Genomic DNA, 15625 nt, shown 5'->3' with positions numbered 1-15625 from the left:
AATCCAGTTGGGTCTTCTCCTGTGTTCTGAGTCCCAGGCTGTTCTCGCTGGTTCTGATTTTCCTATGCTTTGACCCCCAGACACTAGTTGGCTCTAAGGGTCCTGTGTTCTGACCCCCAGACTTTGTTCTAATCTAACTGGTTCTATCTTTCATTTGAATCTTATTAAAACCTTTTGAATTATAATATGTTGTATTTGATTTTGTTCAGAGTTACTTTCAAGTGTTTAGAAAATTTGCTTTGCTTAATTGACCAAACCCCATCATTCTTTTACTAGTCCGACATTAGTTCTGGAATGTGTGGCTAGCTTTCAGGATTCTTACTGTTACAATATGTGTTGTTATGGTAGTTTCAGAGTGGAAAAAGTAAGTGGATCAGTTTACCCCACAGCTGGGGTAAAGTGAGCCACATGACAACTTTTTTTAAAACAATTATATTTTCACTGCCCTTTGTCTTGAAAAAATTCTGCTAATGCCCATTTCTAGGAAACATCCTGAATTAATGGGAAATGTGTAAATTTGAGTGATAAATAATTTTAGCTCGCTTAGAGGGGAGCAAATGTAAAAAGTGGCTCAGATTACCCCGTTCTCCCCTATATCTTGACCCAACTTTTTTTTTTTTTTTTTTCTTTCAGATTTTTTCTTTAGGAACACCAACAGACAGCTGTAAAAGTGAACACACAAACAAAAGACAAAATACAAGAAACAACTACTTAACTTTATTTTATTCTCTTTATAAAAAAAACTTTTATTATTAAGTTGGGCCTTATTGTCGTCTTCTCCATTAATTATGGCATATTTGAATGTAAAGCATTTGGTGCATGTAATTTCCTCATTGTAAAGCACCTTTAACTGTATTTATGTATGAAAGGTGCTACAGTATTCCAATAAGGTGTGCTATAGTATTATTATCATTATTATGAACAGAAAAATAAAAACTTTAAGATTTGTTTGTTTGTTTGTTTGTTTGTTTGTTTGATTGTTTGTTGTTTTAAGTAACCATTAACCACATCTGAGTTAACCTTATCTGTCTTTGTGAAACCTCAACTGTTTTACGGGCTACCACAGGTAAGAAGTGTGGGTTTAATATTTTGGTAATATCTCAGAACAATTATGATTTCTAATAAATGTGCATGTGTATTTTAATATCAATATAGGCCTACCTGTGGTTATATTTAATTAGTTAGTTTCACTGCTGAATTGTCTATTTAATTGATATGTTGTGCTCACTGTGAATTAGAGAAATCTCTTTCAGTTTAAAAAAACAAAGCTATATCCATATCCATAATATTCTATTTCCGCATAGTGCCTTTTCTCGAGTGCTTTATTATGGCATTCATTTGATGTTTCACTCGGCCAAGTTTCTCTACGGACAACAATAAGAGACGTACCCCCGTTCTTCCTGTTTTGTTTTTCTTTCGTTCGCTCCGTGTCTGCTCGGGTCGGGTCGATATGGAAGCATTTTCGAGAAGAAGAGGAGAAAAGCAGAGTCTCCCCGTGAAGACACACAGTCTCTCCGGACGCCGGTGGACCTTATAAACCGCACACGAGCAGCGGGCAGCAGCAACACCTGCCGCGGGGCTTCCGACACCCTCCCTCCGCCTTCGAGCTGCGTCCAGCGATATGGCTCTCAGCTCGGGCGGCTGGGCTCCTCCAGCCCCGGCCCCTGCCTCGTCACAGCAGGCTGCTGCGTGCGGCGGATCTGGGCTGTCAGCTTTCTGCAGCACCGTCTTAATGTCGGTCCGCGTGTCGGTGTGTCACTCGGGGATCCGGCCGCTGTGTCTCCCAGGGGCGGGCAGCGAGGCTCTGCGGCTGCAGCTCAGCATGGACCCGAGCCGGGCCGGAGAGTTCCGACTGGCGCTGCGAGACACGAGCGGGAACCGCAGTGTGGTGAGATTTCATTCACATGTAGGCTACACCCGGCCTGTGTGTGTGTGTGGTTGGAGGGTGTGTGCTGTCGTATCCCCCGCTCAGACAGGATTGTGATCAACCGTGTTTATATTTGACAACAGCAAAGGCCTGTTGTAGGCTACACGCCATTTTATGGAGCTCTTAGCCCCTCTACAAATCCTGCATTAAATCACTCCAGATTTCATTAAATGCAAATAGACACACTGCTGCTGCAACACCGACACCAAGATATTTTCTTCTAGGCGTTTTAAGAATCTACTTTGACAGACATTCATCCCATCAGCAGAAGTTTAGCTATCCTTCTTGATATCTTTCTTCACTCATCTGGCATTAACTCCAGTCTAGTGCTTATATTTCGACAAACATTATAAAATGTATGATTTGTTTTAGTTGTTTTAGCTACATATACTAAGAACCTTTTATTGTTTTGTTTTTTTGTTTCACTTTCATTTTCAGTCTTCCCATGACCACTACACCTTCATTTGTATAAAACGTCACTAGGGGGAAATCCATCAATGAGCACAGTGGCAATCAGCTGCATTGAGACTTCTTTTCCCTCTCAACCATCAAACTCAAAGAAAATACTATTTATTATGCCATAAAAAGATTTAAGATGTCCCGATACATGCATGTCTCGATACATGCATGTCTAATGCCTTATGCCAAAAATACCCAGATGCCCTAATACATCCAATTGCATTTTGCAGTATGTAAACCAGCATGCTTTAGTATGAAGTATAGAAAAAAAAAGTATATGATATGATTTGGAACACAGGGTCAGTGTTGAGCCTTGTATTTGTCACATGTCAAAATTGACATAAAGTAATTTTCTGAAAATAAAAGGTGGAGTCAACATCATCTTTAGAGGGCAAAAACAAACATTGTGGGTGTGTTTTTGTGTGAAAAAACAAGCTTTTGTAAAATCACAATCTTGGGGTGTGGGGAATTATAGTTAACATCTTTCATCATTCTCTGCATTTTATAGAAAAAACCGAACGGAGGAATAATTGGCAAGTGAACCAATACTGAAAATAATCTTAATGGTGATAGGTGCATATTGTTAAGCTCTGTAGGCCTTCTGTTAACGTCAACTCTAGTTACCACCTTTAGCTAATTAGATTCTTCATTCTTTATATATGAAGGTAACTGCAGTGTTGTTCAGACGCTGTGGGACACATTTTAGTAGGCTATATGAACCAGTTGTTTCATTATTATGGGTGATTACTGTCAATGGCCTCATCAGTCCCAGCTATAGACACACATGCTTGATCATGCCTGAAGGTTCATTTACGTTACTTTTTTCTGCCTGTCCTTTGTTCTTCAAGTCTTCTTCAAAAACCTGAGGGGCTCCGAAGAATCAGACTTTCATTACGGTAGAATAATCTCAAGTCAGACAGATTTCCCCCTCGACTGGTTGAGATGCTTTGTGATTTGCATGGTTTTTTGCTTTGATCCCAGGCTTCTTTTAAGCTCTTCTGTCTGAGCTGTCTTTTCCTTTATAGTCATATCACTATCAAGAGTGTGTGTACAAGCTCTCTGGCAGCAGGCAAATCCCCCCCTTTGCTGCTTGTGTCAAGCCATAACACCCAGCTTCAGTGCCCCTAATGATTCCCTCCACTGCCATAATGAGTGTCAGAAGACAGATTAGGTGTGTTCAACCTCTGGGCTGCTAAACTCACTCATCAGAATGAGCATTTCACTTGCCCCTTGTCAAGTTTAAGGGAACTATTTCCATATTTGCACTTCGCAAACCCTCAAGGCCTCCTTATTTTCCTAAGTCCTTAATTCTACGTATTTTTAGCTAGTTTTTGTTTAGTTTGGTAGAAATGTCACACATTCACTAGTTTTAACTTTTAATTGTGGGGAATATGCTAGTAAAAGAAATATATTTGGATCTGCTGATTGGACCAAACAATCAATTTGAAGATGTCGTCTCTGGCTCCGACACACTGTAGTTGGCATATTGAAAATGTGATCAACGAAGCGATAATCAAACAAAATGTCTTGTAGATTGATCAATAATGAAAATAATTGTTAATGGCAGTCCCACAAAGCCTAGGGGGAAATGGAAATCAAACTATCAGGTTGTTTTACATTTTCTAGGTCTTGCATTTATGGAAGCACTTTTTTTATTTCTGTTCTTTTTGTGAAATGATAATAGAGGAAATGTTTGACTTTATTTTCAATTTTTTTATGCTCTGCCCTCAGTTCATCGCAGAGTTTGACCTGCGCTCGGTGCAGTACGAGGTCAAATCGTCGCGCTGCCATGAGATGCGTCTGGCCGCTCCGCCTCACGACTGCATCCGCTTCAACTTCCGCTGCGACCGCGAGGCCGAGGAGTGGGCCACCGTGGTGATGTCATCACTACGGGAGGCGCACAGAGGTCAGTTTGACAACCGCTTACTCTAAAGGTGCTACGAGGAACTTTTAAATAGTTCTTAAACAGTCTCCTTTTTTTCCCTCTGATGATCATAAATGACATGTAAAAGCAAACAAGCCTTTGGGGGAAGGAAAAATAAAAGAGTTTTGTGAAAAGTTTAAAAAGACACCATGTTTTGCCTGCAAGCAAAGTCAAAATTTTGGAAGAATAAATTGGTGTCCTGAGATATAACACAAAGAGACACCGAGGTGCCTGGTACCTTCAGCTCTTCATCAAAGTGTCTACTTAATATTTTAGAAACAAACAGTCAGTGGAGAATGTACTGTGAAAGCTCGCCAGCTGGTTTGTGAAGAAATCAAGAGCTAAAGAAAAAAAACAGCTGCGTTAAGTTTACTCCTGGGAGGATATGAATTGGATAGGCACAATTGTGACAAGTATTTTTCAATGTATATTCTTTTAAAGGTAGAAGTTTAAAATGTGTGTAGGGAAGAACACATAAGTAAATGCTAGAGGGTCCTGAAAAGCATTGAGAAATCGAGACTCCACAAATTATTTTCCATTATTAAAGGGTTAAGCTGATACGTACATTGGGCCTTTTTCAGCCAAATGCAGCTAGACTAAATAATCACGTTGGCTGATATATGTGTGTCCTAAGACCACGTGTTGTAAGGCCTTTTCTTGTAACCCTGTTTCATGTTTTTCATCTTGACAGTTGCAAATATTAACACAGTGGAATCAGATGGCAGAAACGAGCACACAGCAGCAGCAGCAGCAGCCCCGGAGCAGTGGAGCTCTGCCTCGCTGCCGCACACCGGTGGGTATCTCTGCTCCCCACCATGCATTTGTTTTGGACCTTTCATCCGCTCAGAACCTGCTCTAAGTATTGTCCAATTTTTGATTGCCACCTCTTTGTTTTTTAGAGGAGCTATGCGTAGAGCTGGCCAAGGCGATAGAAGCAGGCGACACCCAGGCAGCGTCACAACACGCACTCGCTCTGGCTCGGCAGAAAGCGGAGCTGATCATTCAGCTGTCTGAGAAGAACTACGCCGACGGAGAGATCAGGTAAGATCTGGACGGGTGATGATTTATTAGAGGGCGCTGTGACTGACGTGTCCTGCATGTTGTGTGTTGTTTTGTTTTTTAAATACATTCTTTTATTGGGATCAAAATAGGTGTACACTGTACAGCTCAACATGAAAACCTAATCTTCTTAAAAAAAATAGTATATATAAAGTATATATATAAAGTATATATTAAATAAATAAAAAATAATTATAGACAAGTAAATAGATAAATAAATAAATGGAAGTAAAATAAATAAATAACATTAAAATTATAATAATATATGATAATAATTCTAAAATAAAAAAAAGTGACAAAAACAAACAAGGCTGTGTGTTTGTGCATCTGACGTTGCCACTTGTTGTGTTGCAGTTTATCGGTGGTGGTGGAGGATGTTTCGTCATCCTGCTGCGTCACAGTGAAAGTCTTTCCCTACATGACCGTGGCCGCACTCAAGCAACAGGTTTGAAGAGTTTCAATAAAGCAAGAAATAAATGCACTTACTGCAGTTAGTTTTCGATCACTAAACTCCCGCTGCTCTTTTCTTTTCTTTTCTTCTTCTTCTTCAGGTGTTTCTGGAGTATGGTTTCCATCCCCGCGTGCAGCGCTGGGTGATCGGTCAGTGTCTGTGCACAGAGCCCAGGTCTCTGGCTTCGTACGGGGTGCAGAAGGACGGTGACACAGCGTACCTCTACCTGATCTCTGCCCGACAGGCGCGTATCACCCGCCAGCTGTTCCATCAGGACCTGGAGAGCGCCTTGCTGGCCCCTCCCCTCCCACCGGGCAACGGCCCCACCTCACAAGACTGGAGGGGTTACAGCACCCTGCCCTCCAAGCTGCCCAACAACAACCACGGTAAGCCTCAGTACTACACAGACCCATTCTGTGACTAGGCCAAACACTGAAATGTCTTGACTGGCCAAATGATTTAACTAGTCTCAATCCATCTGTTTAATGTGTCTGAATGCGAGCATTCTTTGAAAGGGTCAAGCCCAACAGATCATCACAACAGTAGAGATGAGTGGCTGGTGATGTCTGTAGACTTAAATCAGCCATTAACTGCAAAAGACCCAATTTTGAAATAAGATGACGTAATTTTGATGTATGTTAATTTAATATTGAATTTTCCCCCGGGGATCAATAAAGTATATCTGATTCTGATTTCTTTAGTCTGTGAAATCTGTTTCACTTTAACTTTGTAGTCTGTGTTTGATTTTAGATTAAATGTGCTGACGTACAGAAAAAACACCAGGGAGAATATGTCCGTACAGTCCCCTCCATAAGTATCGGAACAGTGAGGCCAATTCCTTTATTTTTGCTGTAGACTGGAAACATTTGGGTTTGACACCAAAAGATGAATATGAGACAATAGATCAACATTTCAGCTTTCATTTCCAGGTATTCACATCTGGATCCGATACACAACTGAGAAGATAGCATTATTTGTAAAGGAACACCACATTTTTAGGCGAGCAGAAGTATTGGAACAGATAGACTTTAAATAAATTAAAGTGAGTAAAACATACTATTTTGTCGCAAATCCTTTGCTTGCAATTGACATCACCAAACTTTTGCATTCTTCTTTTGTGATGCTTTTCCAGGCTTTCACCGCAGCCTCATTCAGTTGCTGTTTGTGTTAGGGGGTTACTCTCTTAGGTCTCCTCTTTAGCAGGTAAAATGCATGCTCTATAGCATTTAAGTCTGGAGATTGACTTAGCCAGTCTAAAACCTTTCACTTCTTGCCCCTGATTAACTCCTTTGTTGTGTTTTGGGTCAATATCTTGCTGCATGATGGAGGATCTTCCAATCAGTTTGGTTGCATCTTTCCTTAAATTGTCAGACAAAATGTTTCTGTACACTTCTGAGTTCATTTTACTGTTGCCATCATGTGTTACATCATCAATGAAGAATAATGAGCCCATCCGAGAAGATGCCATGCAAGCCCAAGCCATGACATTGCCTCCACCGTTTCTCACAGATGAGCTTGTATGCTTGGGATCATGAGTAGATCCTTTCTTTCTCCAAACTTTAGCCTTTCCATCACTTTGGTAAAGGTTCATCTTGACAACAACACAGTAACACATGATGGCAACAGCAAAATGAACTTAGAAGTCTACAGAAACATTCGGTCTGCCAATTTAAAGAAATATGCAACCAAACTGATTGGAAGATGCTCCATCATGCAGCAAGATAATGATCCAAAAAACTGCAAAAACAACAAAGGAGTTCATCATTGGCAAGAAATGGAAGGTTTTAGACTGGCCAAGTCAATCTCCAGACTTAAACGCTATAGAGCATGCATTTTACTTGCTAAAGAGGAGACCGAAGGGAGTAACCCCCCAAAACAAACAGCAACTGAATGAGGCTGCGGTGAAAGCCTGGAAAAGCATCACAAAAGAAGAATGCAAACGTTTTGTGATGTCAATGGATCACAGGCTTGATGCAGTTATTGCAAGTATTTGCGACAAAATATTATGGTTTATTTACTTTAATTTATTTAAAGTCTATCTGTTCCAATACTTTTGCTTGCCTAAAAATGTGGTGTTCCTTTTCAAAAAATTATATCTTCTCAGTTGTGTATCAGATCCAGATGTGAATACCTGGAAATGAAAGCTGAAATGTTGATCTATTGTCTCATATTCATCTTTTGGTGTCAAACCCAAATGTTTCCAGTCTACAGCAAAAATAAAGGAATTGGCCTCACTGTTCCGATACTTATGGAGGGGACTGTATATTTTCCAACTCATTGTGAACACTGTGTTCAAACTAGACAACGCATAGTTCCAATAACTTTGTGTTGTTGTTGTTGTTCTTCAGGGAGCACGGCTGGTGGAAGCGATAGACCGGGTGACATCAAAGACGTCCTTGACATTGAGAATCTGCAGCTGAATGATCATACACACAAAGCCAATAGAACACAGGTATGTTAGAACAGATTTATTTTTGGGAGGTTTTGTTCATTGGTCCTCAAAGATACACGCAGTGCGTTTTGGTGAGAAACGGTAAATGCAAACATTCAACAGTAAATCTCCTTTTAGAAGCTAATGGTACGATTGTAGATAATAAAGAAATTGTATAATGTCAGTCTTGCTTATGTGCTCCCTCAGCCATGGTGGATGAATACAAGCGTGCAATCTTTTCAAACTGTAGCTTTCGACAATGATATTATAATCATGATGATTTTCGTAAATTCTCAGCAGACAGAGTGGGCTTGTCCCTCGTGCACTTTCATCAACAAGCCGTCCCGTCCGGGCTGCGAAATCTGTGCCACAGCCAGACCCGACGCGCACATCCAGCAGGTAACTACGTAACATCTCATTAATCAATGCTTTTGCTCTAGTCCGAACATACCATTTTTCCCCCCTCAGTGACATTCTACTCCTTTCCTTTTTACGTCTTTTTCATTCTCTCCCGAAGGAGAAAGGAAGGAGAGAGGATCGAGGAGAGTCCGGTTCAAGCAGCAGCTGACTGCCTATCATTGCTGTCCTGGTCGCCATTTCTCACTCACTTAACACACACACATGCACACACACACACACAGGGTTGAGGTTGCCTAATCCGCCACGTACATGTTGACAAACTACTCACACAAGAGACTGTGGATGCACTGAGGGCCCTCTGACAGCGTGCGGGCTGCTGAGGACCGGAGAGTTTGAAGCACTGTAGCATGACGCAGAGCTGCGCCGGTCGAGGCCTGCAGACAGTGTGCGGCTTAGACCCATTATTTGGACACAACCATGACATACATCTGAATTTGGCCTGACCTCTTTGTTATTTATTTTACAGGGTGTATGTGTCCCAAACAACACAGACGGCCTTATATTTATTTTGGTGAGATGGAAAGAGAGAGAGAGAGAGACGTGATGTAGCCTACGTCTCTGGATTCGAATGCAACTTGGAAGACGAGGGACTTTAGGTTTGTGCTAACTGTGAAGTGAGAGGAGAGGTGAAGCCTTGAGCAATACCCTGTTGTGTTTGTTTAGCGGGGTCATCTGTCAGTGCCAAAATAATTATGGGACGCCATTGGCCGAGAAGATACGGAAAGTCGCGTTTACAGGGTTGTCAAGTGCTTTTATTTTTGTATAACATTGTATTAAGTGTATTATTTGTAACAAGCTGCATTGAGATAGTAATTGATGTACATGTTGGCAGTTGATCTCATTTTAATCAATCCCCTCTGAGCTGTGACAGCAACAGAATGACCTGTTTTCTGTACATCATACTGTAAAAACTTACATTAGCAGAATAAACATAACGGAACCAAGAAAATCCTGTTTGTCTATTGACGATTTGACTTGTTTTTTAGTGTGGCCGCTTTTTAGATAGTTCATTGTGGTGTGTAACAATGAATGCAAACATACGCTTGGTTTCTTTAGATAGACTCCACAGGGCACGTTAGGGGCACACTCACACTAAGCAAGTTTGCCTGTGGCAGTTTCTTTGTGCAGTGCTTTTATCATGGTCTTGCTGTATTTTAGGGTATCATGAAAAAGTTGAATCACTGAAACTAGTTGCTATTTCTTAAGAGCTATGAAGTTTGTTTAAGTTGAGAAAACAGCAGTATTCAATCTATTTTTGATCCACTCGTAATTTTTATGACTGATAATTGTTAGATGAAAAAAATGGCAAACACACTTAATCCCCATCTTTTTAATTGGCATTTATAAATATGAAATAAACCTGTTTCAAATAAAGTTAACACAAGTATAAAAATATTAGCTGTAGTGATGGCTTGTTCAACAGATGCAGATCTATTCAGACTACAGACACATCTGTGAAGGTTCAACAGCTGTTTGATCAATCACCATCCTGCCTGGTTTAAAAAAAAAAAACAGGCGCTACAAAACAGTGCAGTCATTTTCTTAATGTACCACAAACAAAGACATTCACAAAGAAATCCTTAAATTTACAGAAAGCAACTCAACCATGGCATTTTTAATAACTTGAAAAGATGTCCCCCCCCCTCTTCCACTTGAAGAAAGTGAGATGTGCGGTACAAAGTTTATCGAGAACCTGATTTTTCATCAACATTTTAAGGATAAAAGACTTGGGAGTTGATGTTGAAAAAATCACCGCATAGAAAAAGAGAGTCACTGCATTCTTTCCAAGTCAACTATAGATAGTCCTCTTCTTTTCCAATCCAGTGCATTCAACTGGTCATTCACATATCCCCCTTTAAGGTGAAGACAAACCTGAGAACACCGCAGAGGGATTCACTTCCCAATGAAAGCCTTCAGTAAGAGTCCTGTCTGACTACACTTACTGCATTTACTTCCAGAAGAGGATGTTCCAGAAAAGCAGCCAGCAAGGGTAGACCAGCAGGGCTATGAGTGGGTAGACCAGAGAACCATAGAGGGCGTGGTCCAGTATGCCCTGAGAGATGACTGACAGGTAGAGCAACCAACCGTCCTGGAAGCTGACAGGCACTTCCTGAAGCTCTTGGAAGAAAAAGACCGAAAAGAGGAGCGTGAAGGCCGGGCTGAGGATGACCAGGACGAAGGCTGATAGAACCCTACGGGAAGAAGAAAGGGGGAGAGTGAGGGGTTTTCCTTCCATTTGACTTAAAGATGGAGCAGTGATTCTGGAGAATGCTTGTTGTCAAATCAACTTGTTTGTCAAAATCAATGAATATATCTCCTCACGATCCGCTATCTGTCCGTGCTGGGGAAATAAATCCAGTGTTAAAAGGTGCTCTGTTTATGTTAAATCTTGCAAATGCTGTAGCATTTTTACTACGCCAGCTGTAGTTCCTGGGTGAGTGTACCCATGACAAAGAAAGGCGTTAAGAAAAAACTATACACAAATAGCATTCTTTGCACTGATGGTCTTGTTTGCTGTCACATGTAATTTATAATCATCAGAAGAAAAATTTGACTGTTTCAGAAATTAAAAGTTCCTCGTAGCTACTTTGATACTAGGTAAGGTGGGCACATTTTTTTTCCAGAATCGCTGACTCCACCTTTTGCACAAACGGCAGCACATAGTGGCAATGGCCAGAGAGTTTGTGCGTTACTTACTTTGGTACGTGGGGTGTGACGAAGGCAGCCACAGGCACCAGGGTGAGAGCCAGGATGAAGCCCAGGGAGAAGTTGATGAGGGCGGTGCAACCCAGCAGCACGGCCAGGTAGAGCACAGCTACCAGCTTCAGCACCTTCCAGCCCTGCTCCGTCCCCTCGCCAGACAGGATCCTGAGACAGACAGACAGACAGCAACACAATTAGCTCCATCTCCTGGGTCGCAGAGCTCTTAAAGCTACTAGCTCTGTTCTTGTTGGTAACGGCTAATTGTTGTGGTTACTTTCAGGTAGTAGACAGCGGAACAAAAGGGTCAATGAGGTTTTAAGCTTGTGAAATAATGACAGAGAATATCTAAATAAAAGACTCAAGGGCACTCACAGATACATGTGAGTGCCCTTGTCTAAAATACACAATACATGTGGCATAAAAGTACAATATTTTAAAGTGTCTGTTGCTAGGTGTGAGTCGCTACCTGTTTGTGTTATGAGGCAGAGCCAGGCCTGCTGTATAAACAGCGATGACGGTCAGTACCACGGCCTCTGTCTCAGACACAGGGAAGTGTTCCACGGCCAACTCCTGAAAATGGATGGGCAGTATGTAGAGAGCCACTCCGGTCAGATGGCTGATCACCAGAGGAGTCAGCACCGACAGCACTGATGGACTGGCCGTCTAGAGAGGAACCAGATGGTATTAAAGAAGCAGGTTTAAAAGAATCCAAAATAAATAAGCATTTTCTCTCCTGCTTGTCAGAGCGCGCGTGTCTAACCTCGGGGTCGATGACGCCGTCTTCTGTTCTCGGCGGGGGAGTCGAGAGTTGGACCCACAAGTCTAAGGCCTGTGTTACGGGTTAAGGGCTAATCTGACAAGCATGTATCAACAGCAGTGTTAAAAAAAAAACACACTGCTAACATGTAATTATCAGGCCAGGGCTAAAACACATACATGCAGTTCAAACTGAGCATATAAAAATAACAGTGAAAGGATACACGAAGGAGCAGGATGACGGCGAGGAGGCCGAAGGCTGGCATGTAGTAACCAATGGAGACAAAGTGAGTGAGGGATGGCATTAGGTAGAAGAAGTAGGACTGGTGTAGACGCTCCAGGAGGTTATTCAGCTTACGATACATTCCTTCCAGGAGCCTAGAGGTGGTTCATTAAGAAACAACAAAACCAGTAATTGAGTATCTGCCTTTGAAGGTGAGATCAACAATGAAACAAACAAACAAAAACTTGAAAAACAAAGGTTATTATAAACTGGCTCTGACCTGCCAACGGTAGTGATGTCAGTCTTGTACTGGCGGAAACTGTTGAGGCCCTTGATGGTGGCGGCCTCTATGTGGTATCGCAGGAAAAGGCCATGATCCCCCCAGGGCCGCCCGCTGGCCTGCTTCATCACCATCAGCATCATGGTCTGGACTGAGTGGCTGTAGCCCGACACACTGTCCCAGTCGTTCCTTTGCAGCTATAGGAACACACACACACACAGACACACACACACACACACACAGAAAAGCTACATTAAAAAAATCTATCCTTGTCCAAAACAACTTTGGGTTTTATCATCATTCTGCTCATTCAGCAAACAAATGGTGGAACAAAAAAATATTTGTATACTGCATCTGCAGGCCTTCACCTTTCCCTGGATGGTGCAAAGGACTCCTATCTTCTGACAGAAGGCATAGAAGAGGTTGGCTAAATCCAGGTTGGGCAGTTGGCCGTTGAGGCCTTCCAGCACCAGGTCCAAACTGGTGATGACGTCGCTGCTGAGCTCCAGAGAAAGAGCTGCCTGGATGGAGCCACCACGGCCATGCAGCGGGGACCAGTCCATACCTGGAAACGCCAGCACAGGAGAGAAGTCAACTGAGGAATGCAGTCTTTTTGGGGGTTTTTAATGAGTGAGTGGGTGAATGCTGTTGACTACCTGTAGTGTTGGTGTGGTGGTAGCCCTCTAACCAGGCCTGCATACCAATCAGGTCATGCTCATTCACCAGAAAGATGATGTCCTTGGCCCAGTAAATCTGACCTGTTGAAGAACACAGCAGACATTAAAGTAGCTACGAGGAACTCTCAGTTTGTGTTGATGTAAGCTGCACTTTCGGACAAAAGTGGTAGTGTTTTTACAACAACAGGCCTAAGTGAGTACAGGCAGCTCCTGCATTCATTTAGTAAGCGGTTGAAAGAGAGACCACAGGATGCACCTCGATGAGGTAATGTGTTTATATGTGACCATGTAAGATAAATAATGGTAATTATTGACGATGGTGAAGCAAAGTACACTTTGATTTAGTACTGTTCGGGAAACAAAGGTTGTTCCTGTCTGCCTGCAATAAATCATTTTGTGAAAGTTCCAGGGGAAAAATAAGACCCAAACATGTAAAAGTTCCCTGTAGGTTGTTCTGTACTCACTCCTGAAGTATTGCGCCAAGCCAAGCAGCAGCCCCACTGCATGGTTGTTATTATCCCCCGGCGTGCAGGGGGCACTAAGGACCAGGGCTTCTGTCCGTGGAGCTCTAGGGGCCCGAAGGATCCCGTATACATTTGTGCCTTTGACCATCTGAGAGGAGAGATGGATTATGAATATAAATATAATATAACAAGCAATCAATCTCTTTTTAGAAGCTTTAAATAAAGTGTCCATGATAAAAAACAAGTGAACATACATATCTCTCTTTGTTTTCATCAGGGAAGGGCAGAGTGCGAGAGAAGCTTTGTGTGAACACCTCCAGCCCTCGAGCCTGCATGGTCTTCACCAGCCAATCCACTGGCATGCCACTGCAGAGACACAAGCGCTCACATTAGATTGGTGGGATAGGAAGCAGATATCAGACATATATAGAGGCTTAAGTACTTACATTTTATTTTTTAAACACAGCTGGAAACATGTAAAATCCTGTCCAACTGGGTAAATGACCAAATGATGCTTGTTGACATTCACTGTGACTGAGGGGTGTTGTTTCTCTTACCCTGCTTTCTTCTTATGAGCTGAAAACTCTCTGCCTGTGGCCAGCGCCCTCTCCCCTGCTGGAAAGCGCTCCTCCACCATGGTAGACCCCATGGCGTTCTCTGACATGTACGTCCGCAGAGTGAACGGTTCAAACGCCAACCCCATGAACCAGGCAAAGCCGGCCATGTAGCAGACCACACTAAAATGATGGCAAAAGGAAGCAATTACATGACGGAGATAATTTCAGTTCTTCGTATATAAGCATTATAATTGCACATAAGGTGGTGTGAACATGAAACATTGGCTTTTGTTCACTCACAAATTCATTTAAAAAGGGACTAAAGACATACCAGATAGGGGCATTGAGGCGGGTCAGCATGCTGATCAGAGCCCTTCTTCTGTTCGGGTCAGACAACAGGCCCATGTTGTTGTCCGATGAAAAGCAATGAAAGACTGGCGACACTGGACCCTGAAGGCAGCACACGAACTGTAACTGTGCAATATCAATTATACGGGATTGTACATCAAGAAATGCTGGATATTATGGGTTGTATTAATATCTGACGGTCCAATATTCAGAGTCCAATAAATGGGTTTCAATACAGCTCGAGCAGAGAAAGTTGTTCCTGCCCACACCCATTGTCACAGTATCCATTGACAGCTTGGGTTAGCATGCTGCTATAGCTAGCTAGCTGGCTTCGAGAGACGGTAAAATGTTTTAAAGCGTTGTCCTCTTTGAAGGTGATTATTATTGTAATAACAGTAACGTGGTTAATAGTTCAAATAATATGTATAAAGAAATACCTGTTTCCAGTGTACAGCGGGTCACATCCACCTGCAGAGATCAGGCAGCGATGGGGCTTGTTCACAGTGGCCGGTTTTCAATTTCCTTGTTCCTGCGGGAAGGTTAGAGCTACGGACTGACTTCCGGTCAACAATAAAATAAAATTATAAAGATTACAAGCACCAAAACATACAAGGACTTAAAAGAATAAAAACAAGCAACGCAATTACTTTTCACAACTAAATTTTCCTTGAAATACATTAATTTACATTTTTATTTCAAAGTTTATTTCATATCAGCTACTAAAAATGACCTGGGCTGTTTTGATTGTTTTTAATCATGTTTTATTGCACTTTAGGGTCTGAGATGATGCTAGATAACTCGCTGCTTGAAGACCGCAGTGCATTAATGTGGTGACGTAGGGACGATGGAGGGGACTGCTAACTGCAGTCACCTACAGGAAGTTAGCTAAAGTAACCATTTCGCTTACAGCACCTTTAAGTACTTTATTAAATAACTCACAAATGAA

At 42.1% G+C, this 15625-nt stretch overlaps 2 protein-coding genes across 5 annotated transcripts; one reads left to right on the top strand and one right to left on the bottom strand.

The window, feature by feature from the left end:
* Nucleotides 1-1395: 1395 nt before the first annotated feature.
* On the top strand, nucleotides 1396-9621 carry sharpin (SHANK-associated RH domain interacting protein). Of its 2 annotated transcripts, none has more exons than XM_080034614.1 (9): nucleotides 1396-1888; nucleotides 4118-4292; nucleotides 5002-5103; nucleotides 5210-5351; nucleotides 5724-5814; nucleotides 5921-6206; nucleotides 8169-8272; nucleotides 8552-8650; nucleotides 8769-9621. In XM_080034614.1, the coding sequence occupies exons 1-9, from the start codon at nucleotides 1622-1624 to the stop codon at nucleotides 8817-8819; spliced, it is 1317 nt and encodes a 438-aa protein (XP_079890740.1). In that variant the 5' UTR covers nucleotides 1396-1621; the 3' UTR covers nucleotides 8820-9621. The 2 variants fall into 2 exon arrangements, with proteins under 2 accessions (XP_079890740.1, XP_079890739.1); XM_080034613.1 differs by having other exon boundaries at nucleotides 8549-8650; nucleotides 8769-9618.
* Nucleotides 9622-9981: 360 nt separating this feature from the next.
* gpaa1 (glycosylphosphatidylinositol anchor attachment 1) lies at nucleotides 9982-15202 on the bottom strand. Of its 3 annotated transcripts, none has more exons than XM_080034610.1 (13): nucleotides 15117-15202; nucleotides 14663-14781; nucleotides 14332-14511; nucleotides 14029-14140; nucleotides 13775-13922; nucleotides 13290-13391; nucleotides 13002-13198; nucleotides 12634-12830; nucleotides 12355-12508; nucleotides 12135-12203; nucleotides 11841-12037; nucleotides 11369-11539; nucleotides 9982-10863 (listed from the first exon to the last, which is right to left on the bottom strand). In XM_080034610.1, exons 2-13 carry the CDS (start codon nucleotides 14734-14736, stop codon nucleotides 10620-10622), a joined length of 1845 nt encoding a protein of 614 aa, XP_079890736.1. In that variant the 5' UTR covers nucleotides 14737-14781; nucleotides 15117-15202; the 3' UTR covers nucleotides 9982-10619. The 3 variants fall into 3 exon arrangements, with proteins under 3 accessions (XP_079890736.1, XP_079890737.1, XP_079890735.1); XM_080034611.1 differs by having other exon boundaries at nucleotides 14663-14799; nucleotides 15117-15189; XM_080034609.1 differs by having other exon boundaries at nucleotides 14663-14805; nucleotides 15117-15183.
* Nucleotides 15203-15625: the final 423 nt, after the last annotated feature.

The sequence above is a fragment of the Ammodytes marinus genome, assembly GCF_949987685.1.
Source record: "Ammodytes marinus genome assembly, chromosome: 9".
Taxonomy (NCBI): domain Eukaryota; kingdom Metazoa; phylum Chordata; class Actinopteri; order Uranoscopiformes; family Ammodytidae; genus Ammodytes; species Ammodytes marinus.
This window is presented reverse-complemented; position numbering and strand designations above follow the sequence as displayed.